Raw genomic sequence first — 17,718 nt, forward strand, 5'->3', positions numbered from 1 at the left:
TAACCTCTGCGGGCTGTAACAAATGTTTTTATTATTTAACAATTTTAACACATCTTTTCCAAGAACAGAATGCAGAAAAAAACTCATTTGCAACCACTTATACAAAATACAAGGAACTGTAAAACACACACACACACACACACACACAATCATGTTCTACATTTATTTTTAATAGGCATATTGGCAACTTTTCCTTTTGGCTGTGGGCAGGAGTCGACACATTTCTGGAGATCTTTTGCATATGCTTGCAAAGTTGTCCCTGCAGTATATGAAGGAGCAGAAAAGTCCTCCCCCTCTGATGCAGTTTTCACCTGTGATCACAATTAGAAAAAAATACATTGCAAAAAAAATTTATAAATAAAAAATAAATTAATTAATACATGTCAAGTTTGCATAATGTAAAGAAGTGTTGCACAAAGTTTATATTTAACCAAATATATAAAATAAGGACTTCTGTGAGGACTCTGTGTCACAGCAATGAAACTCTGTAAGAGTTGCCAACATTGTGGACTACAAAAGTACACAGGTAACTGGAAAATAAAAACAAGAACTTAATAGTATAACAAAATAGAGAATATGCAATAATAAGTAGGTGACACTCCACTCTGATGGGCTCCAATTCACCTTAAAGGAGTAGTTCACTTCTGGAACAAAAATTCACAGATAATGTATTCACCCCCTTGTCATCCAAGATATTCATGTCTTTCTTTCTTCAGTCGTGAAGAAATTATGTTTTTTGAGGAAAACATTTCAGAATTTCTCTCCATAAAATGGACTTCTATGGTGCCCCCGAGCTTGAACTTCGAAAATGCAGTTTAAATTCAGCTTCAAAGACTCTAAATAATCCCAGCTGAGGAAGAAGGGTCTTATCTAGCGAAAAGATTGATTAAGCGCTCCTCTTGTCTAGCTCTGCGTGAACTGTGTTTGTTTCCGGTTCATGACAGTTAGGATTTGTTGAAAAACTCCCATCTCATTTTCTCCTCCAACTTCTAAATCGTCCTACATCGCTGCACAAGTACTGACCCAGTGTTTACAAAGTGAATATACAAAGAAAGTCAAATGCCCTGCATAAAAACGGTGCGATGTAGGACGATTTAGAAGTTGGAGGAGAAAATGAGATGGGAGTTTTTCGACATATCCTAACTGTCATGAACCGGGAAAAAACAGAGTTAACTGAGAGCTAGACAAGAGGAGCCTTTGAGATTAAAAAGCATATTGCAACTTTTTTAAAGAAAATAACCGATCGTTTCACTAGATAAGACCCTTCTTCCTCAGCTGGGATCGTGTAGAGCCCTTTGAAGCTTCATTGAAACTGAGTTTTTAATCTTCAATCCACTGGGCTGGCCACCATAAAAGTTCACTGTATGAAAAATAATCCTGGAATGTTTTCCTCAAAAATAAATCTTTGAGACTTAAGAAAGAAAGACATGAACATCTTGGGTAACATACGGGTGAGTAAGGAATTTTTTTTAATTTGTGCTTGTCATAAAATTATGAACAAATACATTAAAACAACACCATGGTTTAAAATTTTGAGGGTTTTCAGTCCCTCTTTATATTGAGTGGCCTTAACATTTAAATGAATCATTTGGTACTATGCACATATTGTGTACATTAGTTTTTCTTACATTGTACTTATATTTTAAAAAATACCTGCATATAATTACATCTGTAATTAATTTCTGTAATTGCATTTATAATTACACTGTTGAACCATCCCTTACTCCTTAACCCACCCTTAATCCTACCCACACCACCAAACCTGTCCCTAACCTTACCCGTATCCCACCTCAATACCTGAAAAAGTGATTTGCAATACAATATAAACGTAATAAGTATATTGTACTTATTTTTTGATGCAAGTATATCGTAGTTAAAGCCAGTTAATATAAAGTGGGACCGGGTTTTCTGTACATAGAGACTATTTTTTTATAAATGTTCTCTAATGTTTGTGGGTAGGGAACTTTTTTTTTTATTCAAAAATGATAAAATATGCAACAGGGCTAAAGAGGTTTTAACCACAGGTTTTGTAGCACAATCATGGTTTTGTGGTACCCATGGTTTAACTATAGTAACAATATTTATTTTTTAACTATGGTATAAACATAGTTTAAAAAAAAAAATCAGAAGGTACAGGGATACCCAGGGGTTAAGGTGAGTTGTAGCCCATCAGAGTGGAGTGTCACCTACTGACTATCGCACATTCTCTTTTGTAGTCCTTTGTTATTTTATTATTTATTGCTTTACCGTATCACAGTGTTGGCAACTCTTACAGATTTTCCTTGAAACATTGCTGTGACACAGAGTCCTCACAGAAGTCCTTATTTTATATATTTGGTTAAATATAAGCTTTGTGCAACACTTCTTAACATTATACAAACTTGACATGTATTAACAGTTATTTTTTATTTTTTGCAATGTATTTTGTAATCACAGGTGAAAACTGCAGGGGGAGGACTTTTCTGCTTCCTCATATACTGCAAGGACAACTTTGCAAGCATATGCAAAAGATCTCCAGAAATTTGTCGACTCCTGCCCACAGCTGAAAGGAAAAATTGATAATATGCCTATTGAAAATAAATGTAGAACAAGATTTTAGTAATCTCGACTATGGTGGTTTTTAACTTTGCTATAATTACTAAATTCTACTATAGTATAGGCCTACTATTTGTATCAATGTCATGTAAGATATATGTTGTAATAATACAATAAGTACTCAGTATGTAGTGTAAATATACTGCATCATATATTTTATGGTAGTACAATAAGGCAACTTGTTCTAAATCATAATAGTGTTGCCAAACACAGTACGTCATGCATACCACATAATCTTAGAATAGTTTACGCATTACTTATGAAAGATTAATTACATTACTTATGAGTCATTACCCCCTTATTCCCCAATTGTTTCTGTTTACCTACATGTACATTCAGCTTTAAGTTATGCTGATGTGGAAAATCGCGGTCTCTACATACAAGTAATTTCAGAATAGTTTCCATTTAGTTATAAAATAATTACAGTATAAATGCTTTATAATTCCGCAGGAAAAAAACAAAATGGCGCCGCTGATGGCAGCTATTGTGCGTTGCTCCTCGGTGTTTGTATTGTTTTTGTTTGTTTTTCCTGTTTTTTGTTTTTCAAATAAGATCAGCTTTACCAGGGATGATCTACTGAACATTCGGCAGAACACACCACAAAATCTTCTACCGGTTTTTGATTTTTCGGACGTTTTGCTGGACATTGTAGTTGGCGGAGCTGTAGCTCTGGTCAAACGCTTCAGGAGGCGCAGACGGGGAAAGAGAGCCGGCGCGCTCGTGAAACTTCGTCAGCGCGGATTTAGAACGGCGTTGCCTAGCATCCATCTGGCGAATCTCCGCTCTCTACCCAACAAAACGGACGAACTCCTTCTGCTCTCCCGGACAAACAAGGACTTTTCTAACTCTGCTGCTCTATGTTTCACGGAAACCTGGTTGAATGGCGACATACCGGACAGCGCGATCCATCTGCCTAATTACCAGCTGATAAGAGCAGATCGGGACACAGAATCAACGGGGAAATCGCGCGGCGGCGGGACATGCTTTTACATCAATGAGAGGTGGTGTACAGATGTAACTGTTTTAAAGAAGATGTGCTGCTCAGATCTAGAAACGCTCTTCATTAACTGCAAGCCGTTCTATTCGCCGCGGGAGTTCTGCTCGTTCATTCTCGTGAGTGTCTACATTCCACCGCAAGCGCACGTGAGCACAGCTCTACAGAAACTCGCTGATCTGATCACAGAGAGTGAACAACAACACCCGGACTCTGTTTTAATCATTCTCGGGGACTTTAATAAAGCAAATCTCTCCCGTGAACTGCCAAAATACAGACAGCATGTTACATGCCCCACCAGAGACAGTAATATATTGGATCACTGTTACACAACAATAAAGGACGCATATCACTCGGTTCCACGAGCAGCTTTAGGACTCTCTGATCACTGTTTGGTTCATCTTATTCCATCCTACAGGCAGAAACTTAAGTCTGCGAAGCCTGTATTAAGATCTGTTAAAAGATGGACTAACGAAACAGAGCGGGATTTACAAGCCTGTTTCGACCTGACTGATTGGTCTGTTTTTGAAGCTGCAGCAAATGACCTGGACGAGCTCACAGAGACTGTAACATCATATATCAGTTTCTGTGAGGACATGTGCATTCCTACCAGGACTCATCTATTCTACAACAATGACAAACCATGGTTCACTGCCAAACTCAGACAGCTCCGTCAGGCCAAAGAAGATGCTCACAGAAAGGGGGATAAAGTATTGTACAAACAGGCCAAATACACACTGGAAAAGGAGATCAGAGTGGCAAAGAGGAATTATTCTGACAAGCTCAGGAACAAATTCTCTTCCAGCGATCCGGCTTCAGTGTGGCTTGGATTAAAGGACATCACCAGCTACAAAACACCACCCCCCAGCACTCTGGAGAATCAACACCTGGCAGACGACTTAAACGAGTTCTTTTGTCGTTTTGAACGATCACCCCACACCCGCCCAGAACACCCCTCCACACAACCATTCACACCTCCAGCAACCCCTCTCTCCCCCACACCTACAATTCAAATCAGCGAAGACGATGTGTGCCAGGTCTTCAGGAAAAACAAAAGAAGGAAAGCACCTGGTCCAGATGGTGTGTCACCAGCCTGCCTAAAAATCTGTGCTGAGCAGCTGGCCCCCATCTTCACACAGATCTTCAATAGATCACTGGAGCTGTGTGAAGTCCCCTCATGCTTCAAACGCTCCACCATCATCCCCGTCCCAAAGAAACACAAAATTACTGGACTAAATGACTACAGACCTGTGGCACTAACGTCTGTAGCCATGAAATCATTCGAAAGACTGGTTCTGGCTCATCTGAAGGACATCACTGGACCCTTACTGGACCCCCTGCAGTTTGCCTACAGAGCAAACAGGTCTGTGGATGATGCAGTCAACATGGGACTGCACTTCATCCTGCAGCATCTGGACAGACCAGGGACTTATGTGAGGATCCTGTTTGTGGACTTCAGCTCTGCTTTTAACACCATTATCCCGGAAACCCTTCAAAATAAACTAACTCAGCTCTCCGTCCCCACCTCCGTCTGCCAGTGGATCAACAGCTTCCTGACAGACAGACAGCAGTTAGTAAAGCTTGGCAAATTCTCATCCAGCACTCGAACCATCAGCACTGGAGCTCCTCAGGGCTGCGTACTCTCCCCACTGCTCTTCTCCCTCTACACCAACGACTGCACATCTAAAGACCCCTCTGTCAAGCTCCTGAAGTTTGCAGACGACACCACACTGATCGGCCTCATCCAGGACGGTGACGAGTCTGCTTACAGACAGGAGGTTAAGGAGCTGGCTGTCTGGTGCAGTCTCAACAACCTGGAGCTTAACACGCTCAAAACTGTGGAGATGATCGTGGACTTCAGGAGAAACCCCCCTGCTCTCCCCCCACTTACCATCATGAACAGCACCGTGACTGCAGTGGAGTCATTCAGATTCTTGGGCACCACCATCTCTCAGGACCTAAAGTGGGATATTCACATCGACTCCATTGTCAGGAAGGCCCAGCAGAGGCTGTACTTTCTTCGCCAGCTGAGGAAGTTCAACCTGCCACAGGACTTACTGAAACAGTTCTACTCTGCCATCATTGAATCCATCCTCTGCACCTCAATAACTGTCTGGTTCAGCTCAGCTACCAAATCTGACCTCAGAAGACTACGGAGGGTAGTCCGGACTGCTGAGCGAATCATTGGTACAACCCTCCCCACTCTCCAAGAACTGTACTTATCCAGAGTGAGCAAAAGGGCTGGTAAAATCACTCTGGACCCCTCACATCCAGCACACAACCTCTTTGAACTGTTACCATCTGGTCGACGCTACAGAGCTCTGAGCACCAGAACGACCAGACACAGGAACAGTTTCTTCCCTCAGTCAATACATCTCATGAACACTCAATAAATAAACGTAGAACACACAACTAATACATTATCCATTCACCACACTCACTTATTTTATTTTCTCATTTCTAATTTGCACATACTTCACCTGTACATACATAGTCGCTATATTATATATTATATATTGTGTATTTTTTATTTTTTTTGCTGCTTTGTACATTGGTTATTGGCTATTTCCTGTTATTTTGTTTCATTACCTGTGTCCTGTCCTGTTACTGTCTTTCTGTTGCACTGTGGAGCTTCTGTCACTACAACAAATTCCTTGTATGTGTAAACATACTTGGCCAATAAAGCTCATTCTGATTCTGATTCTGATTCTGATTCTTATTACCCCCTTATTCCCCAAACATTGCATATTATTCCCTTATACCTATGAGTAGGTACTGTGGAGGTACTCTATAGTTACAAATAAGTACGCTGTAAATTCTGTTTAATTATGCGGTACATTGCAGGCTGTAATCTAAAACGTTACCTTCTAGCCTTCTGGAACAGCCCTCTCATTTGGCCTTAAATGCCATCATTCTATTGAAATCTACATTTATATCTTAAAATAGGCTTTAGATCAGTGTTCCTCAAATCTTTCCCTGGAGGTCCAATCTGCTGCAGAGTTTAGCTCCAACCCTGATCAAACTCACCTACCTGTGATTTTCTAATGATCTTGAAGACTCTGCTCAGGTGTGTTTGATTAGGGTTAGAGCTAAACTCTGCAGGAATGGTCCAGATTTCAGGATCCCTGCTTTAGATCTTAAATTAGCCTATCAGAATAGTTTAGCTAAATGAATATTTACTTACTTAATCCTCCTCGTTCCTTGTGAGACATAAGGCCGCTAAAGGCCTTTGGGTTCACGCAAAAATTCAAAATTATTCATACCCATGTTGTTTACAGAACACAAAATGAATATTTACAAAGATTCAGTGCATGCAAGTTTGGAATGATGTTGAATGCAAGTAATTAATGACAGAATATGTATGTGAAAGATTCCTTTAGTTGTAAAGTGTTGTAAAATTTTCAGAATATGAAAAGGGCTAATTTTACAACATTAACCTCCCCATTATGAAATAGTAGCCTGATACTGAAAACAGCATGTAAAATCTAACAAAAAGATATCTTCGTCTTTCTCCTAGTTGGCTACACAATGAATGATCTGATTTTTGAGTGGCAAGAGAAGGGACCTGTACAGGTGGCCGAAGGTTTGACGCTCCCACAGTTCATCCTCAAGGATGAGTCTGATTTAAGAGACTGCACCAAGCACTACAACACAGGTAATTTTCAAAACATGCTATATAATGAAGTTTTAATAGCCTGATAGAAACTCCAAATGCTCAGCAACATGAATCATTTACATGATCCAGACTGGACAAGAAAATTTACTTTTACTACACTATAATCCAGTGGTTCTCAACGTCGGTCCTGGGTGCTCCCCACATTTTGTCTCTCTCTTTTATCTGACACACTTAGTTCAGCTCTCTCCTATTGAGCTGATAATCCAAATCAGGTGCATTAAATAAAGAAGACATACAAAATGTGCAGAGAAGTGGATCTCCAGTAGAGCCCTGCACGGGCCTCAAATTTAGGCCCTAGCCCGGCCCTGGCCCGAGACGCTCAAGCCCTAGCCCGGCCCACGTCCGACAGCTTATCAGAATTACCGGCCCGAGTCCGACCCGAGCCCGTCTTTTTTTCCCCCCTTCTCCTAAAACAGTTTATACAAAACTGAACTATTTTAATAGCCGAAACAGTAGTGTGTAATGGCAAAATTATTATATTTCGTTTTGTTTTTTTATTAAGTTAATTTAGAAAAACGTTTGGAGCATTTTTGTTCGTTAAATAGCCTATAAGTTTTTGTTTTTTAAAGTAACGACCAAGCGGCCAGCGGCATGAGCTGATCATAGCCTATGCTTGATCAATTTAGCCTTCTCATATCATCACGACTTGCCTAAAATAAAATCTATAGATATACTAAAACAGTTCAAGTATATAACAATGTTTAAACGTTAAACCTGCCCTATAATAATAATGTGCTCTAGCCTATATCTAAGTTTGTGCGGAGAGTGGAAGCTAAAGCGCGCTCTGCAGGACATGGAGGCACCAGCGCAAACACTTGGATTTTTTTCAGTGGAAACAAATTAAAATAGCCTACACCGTCATTTATTTATTTATTTATTTTTTGATAAAGATAAGAGTAATACATCATTCGGACCTGTAAAGGGTCTACTTGTATTTGTGTGCACTCACAATACCAACGATAAATATATCTATAGAAAGCTTTAAATTATTACTTAACGAAATAAAAAATCGAAAGCAAAAACTCTTTTATTATAATCATAATCAATAAAGATGCATTTCTCTCTAAAGGCACGTCTAATGAGGAGACGGCGAGTCAGGATCAGCAACTTCATCCTTGCGACACAGACTCAGAAAAAATTGGTTTATTTGTAAATAATTCAAATATCTCCTTACTATTTCCCACAGACACATTCATGGTTATGTTTGCTGGGGTTTTGCAGCAAGCTTTAGCCTATTGCATGCATTTGAACGCAGAACTCTTTAGCCGCGCTGAAGTCACTTGCGCACCTGCTGCTGCTGCGGGACACTAAACACCATCGAGCTGCTCTCAGTCGCGGCAAGGTCTCGTGTTGTTTCCACCGGCGCTGCGATTTTTTTTCATCACTAATCGATGGATGTCTACAATATAAAAATAAGGAGAAACCCAAAACAGGCCCGAGGCCCGGCCCACATCTGGTCTATGATGTGGAAATTGGCCCGAAGCCCGGCCCTAGAGGCGTAAAAAGGTCGGGGCCCATTGGGCCCGGGCCGAAATGCAGGGCTCTAGTCTCCAGGACCGGAGCTTAGAATCACTGGTCTGCTCTACATGTAAGCTGAATTTTGATTGTTTCATGCTTTCAGAAGCCATTAATTAACTGCACAAAACACATCGTATAGTCTCGTTCATGGTTTTCAAGGATGAGGGGATGTCACGCAACCTGTCCATGTTGCCATCTGGCTAATTTGGCTAGCTTCAACCATGTGACAGATAAATTTGAAATACCGTAGAGTTCAACTGGATGTATAGTCTTTGACAAATTATATGAATAGTGTTTTCTCCTCTTATTGTGCTGTACTAAGCAAGCATGATTATACAGCATAATGACATTTCATTATTTGCATTTATCATTGCTCTTCTCTTCTGCCCTCAACACTATCAGTCCAGACATGTGACCCATATTTATGGCCACCAGTTGAGAATCACTAATTTAGAGGAACAGTAGACCACTGTGAGGGAGGAGAAGAGATAAAAAGAAATCCAGGAGAATGTTCTAGCAGTCTTGCTTTAATTAGATGCAAAGTAACAGCTTTTAACAAATGATAATTGAAAAAGCTTGTTATCGCATCTCTTGGTGTCTCAATTATGCATCCACTGTGCACACCTGGCCTTATCATGGTTGAAACGTAAACATCGAGGGTGTGATAGAGGAAAATACTGTCAGTCAGTGTTCAATATCTGAGACGTACAGTAAAAAATTTAATTATACAATGCCCAGAACTTTATGTGACACATTCGGCTTAGTAGCCTTGAAGTACACACACAAATAAAAATTTAGAAAAAGTCATCTTCAAAACATGCATGATATCGGAAACACTAGTCAAAACACTGTAATAAGACTTCTGAGAATTACTGAGGAAAGATTTTGAAAAACAAACTAACTCAGGATGGGCTTTCTAAATGCCTGTAGTCAAGAACCGTGTCAGTGCATTGCAGAATTGTACATATCCACTGTGCACTTTATCATAGCAAATGAGTCCTTAAGAGACCAAGTTCTCATTAGCCTTGTCAGATATAATTGAATTAATTGGTCAGTACAGCTCTGCCTTTCCTTTTTTTTTATTCTTCTTGCATTTGAAACCTGATATTATCAGTCATATCAGTAGTGCACATAACAGAAGTCATAGGCCACACAATCCCTGGTGAAGAGGTGTGTGCTTTTGTCTCCCTGTGTGTTTTGCCTCAGGGGGACATTCTGAGCTGATGAATGACAGATGCTGGTGAGTCAAGCTCAGGTTGCCTCAAACGATTGTCCACAGTGTATAAGGACAAAATGAGAGAGACCACCCGTAAAAGACTTGAGAGTCAGGAGAAATGGAAAACCGCAGGGGAAAAAGAATGAAAGAAATAGAGAGTGGAATGGGTGAAAATACTTAAGATTCAAAGGTCTCTTTTTTGACAGGAAATCTCTTGGCAGTTGTGTTCAGGGTACTGTATGCTTCTATAGGGAGCTACATGTCAGTCACATTATTCCCCGGACTCCCTTCAAATTTCTAATTTAGTAATAGAATCAATATAGGTGCACAAAGGCATATTGATATTGATTGAGCTGAGAGACGAGCATCCAAATAAAAGGTAAGACAACTGCAAAGCTCCCAGCTAGTAATTGTAGCTTTAAAGGAATTCAAATTCATGTAGTTTATGCATAACATACTTCCTGTATTCAACAGGGAGCAATAATATATTTTATATGCATTCATATAGATTAAATAAGCCTCTTCTTTTAAGAGGAAAAAAGAGAAAACATTTGCCTCATATAGGAGGTGTTGTTACAGCCACCTATATGTTACAGCCACCTCCACCTTCCCCTCGTCCATCCGGATGCCACTGCTATCGATGTTGTATCCTAAAAACTGCAACTACACGACTCTGCCTTGAAGAACAAGTGGAAGTTTCTCAGGCGTGTCAGGACCTCCACAACGTGGCGACGATGTTCGGCCATGCTCTAGGAGCAGATGAGAATATCATCAATGTAGACCAGCAAAAACTTGTGGAGAAACTCCCGGAGCACCTCATGCATAAAGTCTTGGAATATGGAGGGGGCATTGACAAGACCATAGGGCATGACTAAGTACTCATAGTGGCCAGTAGGGGTCACGAAAGCCGTTTTCCACTCATCCCCCTCACGTATTCTCATGAGGTTGTAGGCGCTGCGGAGGTCCAGCTTGGAGAATACGGTGGCTCCACGAAGATGTTCAAGCGCTGCTGGGACGAGAGGAAGGGGATTACGGAATTTAAGCGTTATGTTGTTCAGGGCTCGGTAATCTATGCAAGGTCGTAATCCACCATCCTTCTTGGCCACGAAGAAAAAGCTCGAATCAGCAGGGGATGTGGAGGGGCGAATGTAACCTTGCTTGAGTGCCTCCTCAATGTAGTCCATGGCCTTCTGCTCGGGGATTGAGAGTGGGTAAATTTCCCCACGGGGCACTGGCTCACCTGGTATGAGGTCTATTGCACAGTCCCATGGCCGATGTGGAGGTAACTGGGAGGCCTTCTGGGGTCAGAAGACGTCGCTGAAGTGGGAGTAACAGGCTGGGATATCTATGGAGCGTTTCTCAAGGGGACTTTCTATGGAGGTGGCGTTTCTTCTTGACAGGAACAGGGAGGTGCCAGTTACCGACTGTATTTGACAGCTGGTTTTGGAGATTGCGGTTGGGAGGTTGAGCCGATGGCTGAGATCTCCTGAGATAAAGTTCCCGGCTGACCCGAGGTCAAGGAGGGCATAGGCTGGAAGAGAGAAGTTGGAGGCAGTAAGCAAAACTTCTATGGCCAACGGTTTTAAATTCTGTATCACCGGCTGGATGGCACTCACCAAAAGTCGAGGGGGTCCTCTTTCACCGCAGTATATGCATAATCCGAGTGAGATCCGTCTTTGACGTTCCTGGATGGGCAAACGAGCATGATCGATCTGCATGGGTTCGCTGGCTGGTTCTGGAGGGTATTGGCTGAGTGGGTGGCGGAGGAGTGAATTGCAACTGGGGGTTAAAGCTTGTTCCTCAAGACAAGATTTCATACGTGATGCGCATCGGATGGAAAGCTGTATCAGGCTCTCGAGTCCACAAATGTCATCATAGGCGGCCAGTTGCAACCAAAGTTTGGGTTCCAAACCCTGACGATAGGCCGTCAATAGAGATCGCTTATTCCATCCACTGGCTGCTGCTTGGGTGCGAAACTGGAGAGCATAATCATTAATAGACAGAGAGCCTTAACGTAAATGATACAGCTTCTCGCTTACGGAGGTGTCATAGGCGGGCTGCATCTCGATGGCTAGGGGACATTGTAATAAGAATCCGTTGCACTCCTCCGCCACGCCAGATAAGGGCACTGGTTTGGCCATGGGACTGGAGATCACGGAGAGCATCTACGAGCTCTTGGAATGGATCCGGTGTGCTCATAGTCTGTCTGTTCGGTGTGGGTCCGGTCTTCTGTTACAGAAGTAGGACACAGACTGAGTGACGTAATGTGAACAGGTTTTATTGACAGACTAGAGGTGGTGGAATGAATCAGGTAAGTGATGATACAAGGATTCTTCGGCGTTCAGGAGGGATGGTAACTTGAATATATTTTCCCAAAAAGGAGACACGGAACAGGAGTAACTGCACACCTCACCAACACAGTGGATCAGGACGAGACTCGGGATCGGGATCGACTTGGGATTGCTGGAAGACACAATTGGGATAGAAAACAGCAGGTAAGTAAACAAGACAGTAAGTATCAAGCATAGAGATATGTTAGCTATAGTAGTCCTCTTTGTAGGAACGAGACCGGACACTGGAGTGTTGTGAGGTGTGAGTATTTGAGGAGTGCGGGATGATTGCCATTGATGACGTGCAGGTGCAGGTGATTAGAATTCAGGTGAGGGAGTGTGATATGATTGACTGGTGATTGAGCCTGGCCGATCTGTGACAGGTGTGAGAGTCACTCAGCAGACAAAATTATTATTATTATTTTTTTAAAAAGGATTCAACCATGTGACCGATGTACTGTGGTAATATGTGCCTTATGTGCTATCAAATTAGAGCCATGAACTCAAATGAAAATCATTGTTATTATAAATGTCATTCATGTTGTTTTATTTTACTTACAGTACATCATGATATTCCAAAGCAATTAACGAAATCTAATTGCTTGAACCCATTTTCTTTTGTTACATTTCATTCTCTCTCTTATTCATCTCTCCCTCAGTTACTGTACAATGCTTTATTGATCTTTCTTAATACACATGCAATAAAGGCCACAGGTCCAAGGCTGCAAACAAACACTGTAACACAGCAATTTATGCACTAAAAGGCTAGTTCACTACAGTATGCAAATAATTCAGTGTAGTACGTTTGCATTTTGTGGTATTACAACTGTAATAGGATGTTTAGCTAGTATGGTCAAACTGAATAGATCAATTTGACAGTTTGAATGCATTTTAGAGATGTTTATTCACACTGACCAGTATGCAATATGTTGATCGCTTAGCATATTGGCCACAGGCATCTCAGCTTGATTGAAAACCACCATACCTCTTACATTTATATAGTAAGGAATCAATAATTCAATATGCAACATACAGACCACAGATTTGTCAGTCTCTCACATTATTATAATATACTACACTTTTTTATATGCTGGTGTTACACATTGTCACAATAAGTCTGGGATCTGTCAGATAAACAAGTAGAATAATGATCAAACTCTCTTTTATGCAATAATAATAATAAATTATAATATTTTTTACTGCAAGCATGCTTTCCCTATGGAGTTATTGTATAAATTAAATTTACCTATAGGCCTAATCTTATTACTCCTACAACCAGCCTCGGGGTTTTCATACCAAAGGGTACAGAAGCACAATAGAAGCTAAAAATCACATTATCCTTTAAACACCACAATGACATTTTACTTTCACCATCGGTTCATTAACAATTCTTTAAATGTGATCTCCCCTCTCTAGTGTGACAGGATGGACACAGGGCCTTCTGCATGATTGCTCACACATTTCCTCCTCTGCCACACAAAACTTCCTGCTCTGTCATGTAGTTCTGCACACTCATACATTTGCTCAGAGCTCCCACATCTTCCATCAGTTGAGTCATGAGGGATATGAAATAACCACATGGCACAGCTTTAGTGATGTCACAGTGCGTTTTCATCCCTGAGTTACTGCAGAACAAGCCCATCAGTGAAAGGATAGAGGATCCTTTGGGTTTCCTAAGTATGTAATTTAAGCAGTGAACTAAAAATGTATCTTTACCAAGCTCCAAAATTTTAATTTTTTAATTTTTTGCAGATACAAGTTTCCAAAAAAACAAAAACATTAAGCAGCACATTGATAATACAAGAAATGTCCCTTGTGCAAAAAAATCTGCATATTAGAATGATTTCTGATGGATCATGTGAAATCTATTGTGAAACATATTGTGAAATATATTTTGAGTTATATATGTTTTCCTGTATTTTTGATCCAATAAATAAAATAAATAAATAAATACCGGTCTATGATTTTATAAATATTAAAAACAAAAATAACTATTTGCTGAAAATGTATTTGCTCAAACATTCAAGTACAAAGCTAACAATGTCAAGAGTGTGGGTTTGATTCCCAGAGAATCAACTAATGAATGCATTGAATGTCACGCAAGTCACTTTTGATAAAAAGAACCTGGTAAATGTAAATGTAGCTGAAAATATGAAACTCACTGACAGCTATAATGTGGGTTCTTTCACATACGTTTGAAGGAAAATTGATATATATATATATATATATATATATATATATATATATATATATATATATATGCTGCTTGAAGTTTGTGAACCCTTTAGAATTTTCTATATTTCTGCATAAATATGACCCAAAACATAATCAGATTTTCGCACAAGTCCTGACTCTGATCATGTTTGTGGAAGTGAATCATGTCACAAACAAAGGAGATCATTGAGTACATTGGAAAAAGAGTTGATGTTGCTCATTAGGCTAGAAAAGGTTACAAAACCATCTCTAAAGAGTTTGGACTCCACAAATCCACAGTCAGACAGATTGTGTACAAATGGAGGAAATTCAAGACCACTGTTACCTTCCCGAAAAGTGGTCGACCAACAAAGATCACTCCAAAGCAGAACGCTGGCATGCAGCAAAACAACAACCCCAAGCACACAAGTCATTCTACCAAAGAATGGGTTTTGGAATGGCTGAGTCAAAATCCAGACCTTAATCCAATAAAATTGTTGTGGAAGGACCCAAGCAAGCAGTTCATAGGAGAAAACCCACCAACATCACAGTTTAAGTGGTTCTGCACTAAGGAATGGGCTAAAACTCCTATATGTTATTGTGCAGGACTGATCAGCATTTACAAGAAACTTTACCTTCAGTTACTGTAGCAGAAGGGGGTCACACCAGACACTGAGAGCAAAGATTCACATACTATTGCAACGTACAGATATGTAACACTGGATCACTTTTCTCTCACTTGTTTGATTCGGTTTTCTTTGTCTACTTTCAGGACTTGAAAATCTGACGATGTTTTGGATCATATTTATGTAGAAATATAGAAAATTCTAAAGGGTTCACAAACTTTCAAGCAGCACTGTATGTATGTATATATATATATATATATACACACACACACACACACACACACACACACGCACAGGTGCATCTAAAAAAAATAGAATAGCATGAAAAAGTAAATTTTTTTATTGCAACATTTCAAAAGGTGAAACTTTTCATATATTCTAGATTAATTTCATGTAAAGTAAAACATTTCAAAAGTTTTTTTTTGTTTGTTTTAATTTTGATGATTAGAGTTTACAGTGCATGAAAGTAAAAAATCCAGTATCTCAGAATATTAGGATATTTCCTAAGATCTATCAAAAAAAGGATTTGCCAAACAGAAAAGTTCAAGTTCTTTAAAGTATGTTCATTTATGCACTCAATACTGGTTGGGGCTCCTTTAGCACAAACTCCAGCATCAGTGAGGAATGGCATGGATGCGATCAGCCTGTGGCACTGCTGAGGCACTATTGAGCCTTTAGCTCGTCTGGATTGTTGGATCGACAGTTTCTCATCTTTCTCTTGAAAATATCCCATAGATTCCATATGGGGTTCAGGTCAGGCATGTTGGCTGGCCAATCAAGTATAGTAATATCATGGTCAGCAAAGCACTTGGAAGTGATTTTGGCACTGTGGGCAGGTGCTAAAGTCCTGCTGGAAAAGGAAATCAGCATCTCCATAAAGCTTGTCAGCATAAAGTGCTCCAAAATCTCCTTTTAGACGGCTGCATTGACTTTGGACTTGATAAAACACAATGGACCAACACCAGCAGATGTCACGGCACCCCAAATCATCACTGACTTCAGAAACTTCACACTGGACTTCAAGCAGCTTGGATTCTGTGCCTCTCTAGTCTCCAGACTCCACACTTTGATTTCCAAATGAAATGCAAATTTTATTTTGATCGGAAAAGAGGACTTTGGACTGAGCAACAGTCCAGTTCTTTTTCTCTGTAGCCCAGGTAAGATGCTTCAGATGTTGTTTCTGTTTCAAAAGTGGCTTGGTAGTTCTTTTCCTGAAGACGTCTGAGCGTGGTGACTCTTGATGCACTGACTCCAGCTTCCATCCACTCCTTGTGAAGCTCTCTCAAGTGTTTGAATTGGCTTTGCTTGACAATATTCTCAAGCTTGCGGTCATCCCTGTTGCTTGTGCACCTTTTCCTACCCAATTTCTTAATTCCGGTCAATTTAGCATTTAATATGCTTTGATACAGCACTCTGTGAACAGCCATCCCTTTCAGTAATGACCTTCTGTCACTTACCCTTTGTGGAGGGTGTCAAAGACTGTCTTGTGGACCATTGCCAAGTCAGCAATCTTCCCCATCATTGTGGTTTCAAAGAACAAGAGATACCCTGAATTTATAGGGATGGTCATTCAATGATGCTCAAATGTAAATATTCTAATATTTTGAGATACTGGATTGACTTTCATGAGCTGTAAGCTCTAATCGTCAAAATTAAAACAAAAAACTTTTGAAAATTTTTACTTTACATGTATTGAATCTAGAATAATGGTCTTGTAGCCCATTCCAGCCTTGTGTAGCTCTACAATCTTGTCCCGGACATCCTTGGAAAGCTCTTTGGTCTTGGTCATGGTGGAGAGTTTGGAATCTGATCGATTGCTTCTGTGGACAAGTGTCTTTTATACAGGTAACAAACTGAGATTAGGAGCACTCCCTTTTAGAGAGTGCTCCTGATCTTAGCTCCTTACCTGTATAAAATAAACCTGGGAGCCAGAAGTCTTGCTGATTGATAGGGGATCAAATATTTATTTCACTTATTAAAATGCAAATCAATTTGTAACTTTTTTGAAATGCTTTTTTCTGTATTTTTTATTTTTTTTGTTATTCTGTCTCTCACTGTTAAAACAAACCTACCATTAAAATAATAGACTGATCATTTCTTTGTCAGTGGGCAAACGTACAAAATCAGCAGGGGATCAAATATTTTTTCCCTCACTGTATGCCGTCAAAATGTTTTTGCCTCCTTCCTGTTTCTTTTTTTTCACATATTTGTCACACTTAAAAGATTCAGATCATCAAACAAAAAATTATATTACACAAAGATATCCTGAGTAAATACAAAATGCAGTTTTGAAACCATGATTTCATTTATTAATGGAAAAAAAGCTGTCCAAACCTGCTTGGCCCTATTTGAAAAAGTAATTGCCCCCTAAATCTAATAACTGGTTGTGCCACCCTTGGCAGCAACAACTGCAATCAAGTGTTTGCAATAACTGGCAATGAGTCTTTCACATCGCTGTGGGTTAATTATGGCATTGGAGGGTTTTTGAGTATAAATGGACTGTTTAAGGTCATGCCACAGCATCTCAACTGGATTTAAGTCCGGACAATGACTTGGCCACTCCAAAACCT

General features: G+C 40.1%; 1 protein-coding gene across 2 annotated transcripts in view; it reads left to right on the forward strand.

The window, feature by feature from the left end:
- Positions 1-17,718, forward strand: part of LOC306873166 (glycine receptor subunit alpha-3-like) — a gene marked incomplete at its 3' end in the record, with an annotated part of 92,156 nt that overhangs the window by 50,472 nt on the left and 23,966 nt on the right. For both annotated transcript variants that reach the window (XM_079422253.1, XM_079422254.1), the window contains exon 6: positions 7,107-7,244. In XM_079422253.1, the coding sequence (XP_079278379.1) occupies positions 7,107-7,244 (138 nt within the window). The remainder of the gene's footprint in view (positions 1-7,106; positions 7,245-17,718) is intronic.

Source organism: Barbus barbus (assembly GCF_936440315.1).
Source record: "Barbus barbus genome assembly, chromosome: 7".
NCBI lineage: Eukaryota > Metazoa > Chordata > Actinopteri > Cypriniformes > Cyprinidae > Barbus > Barbus barbus.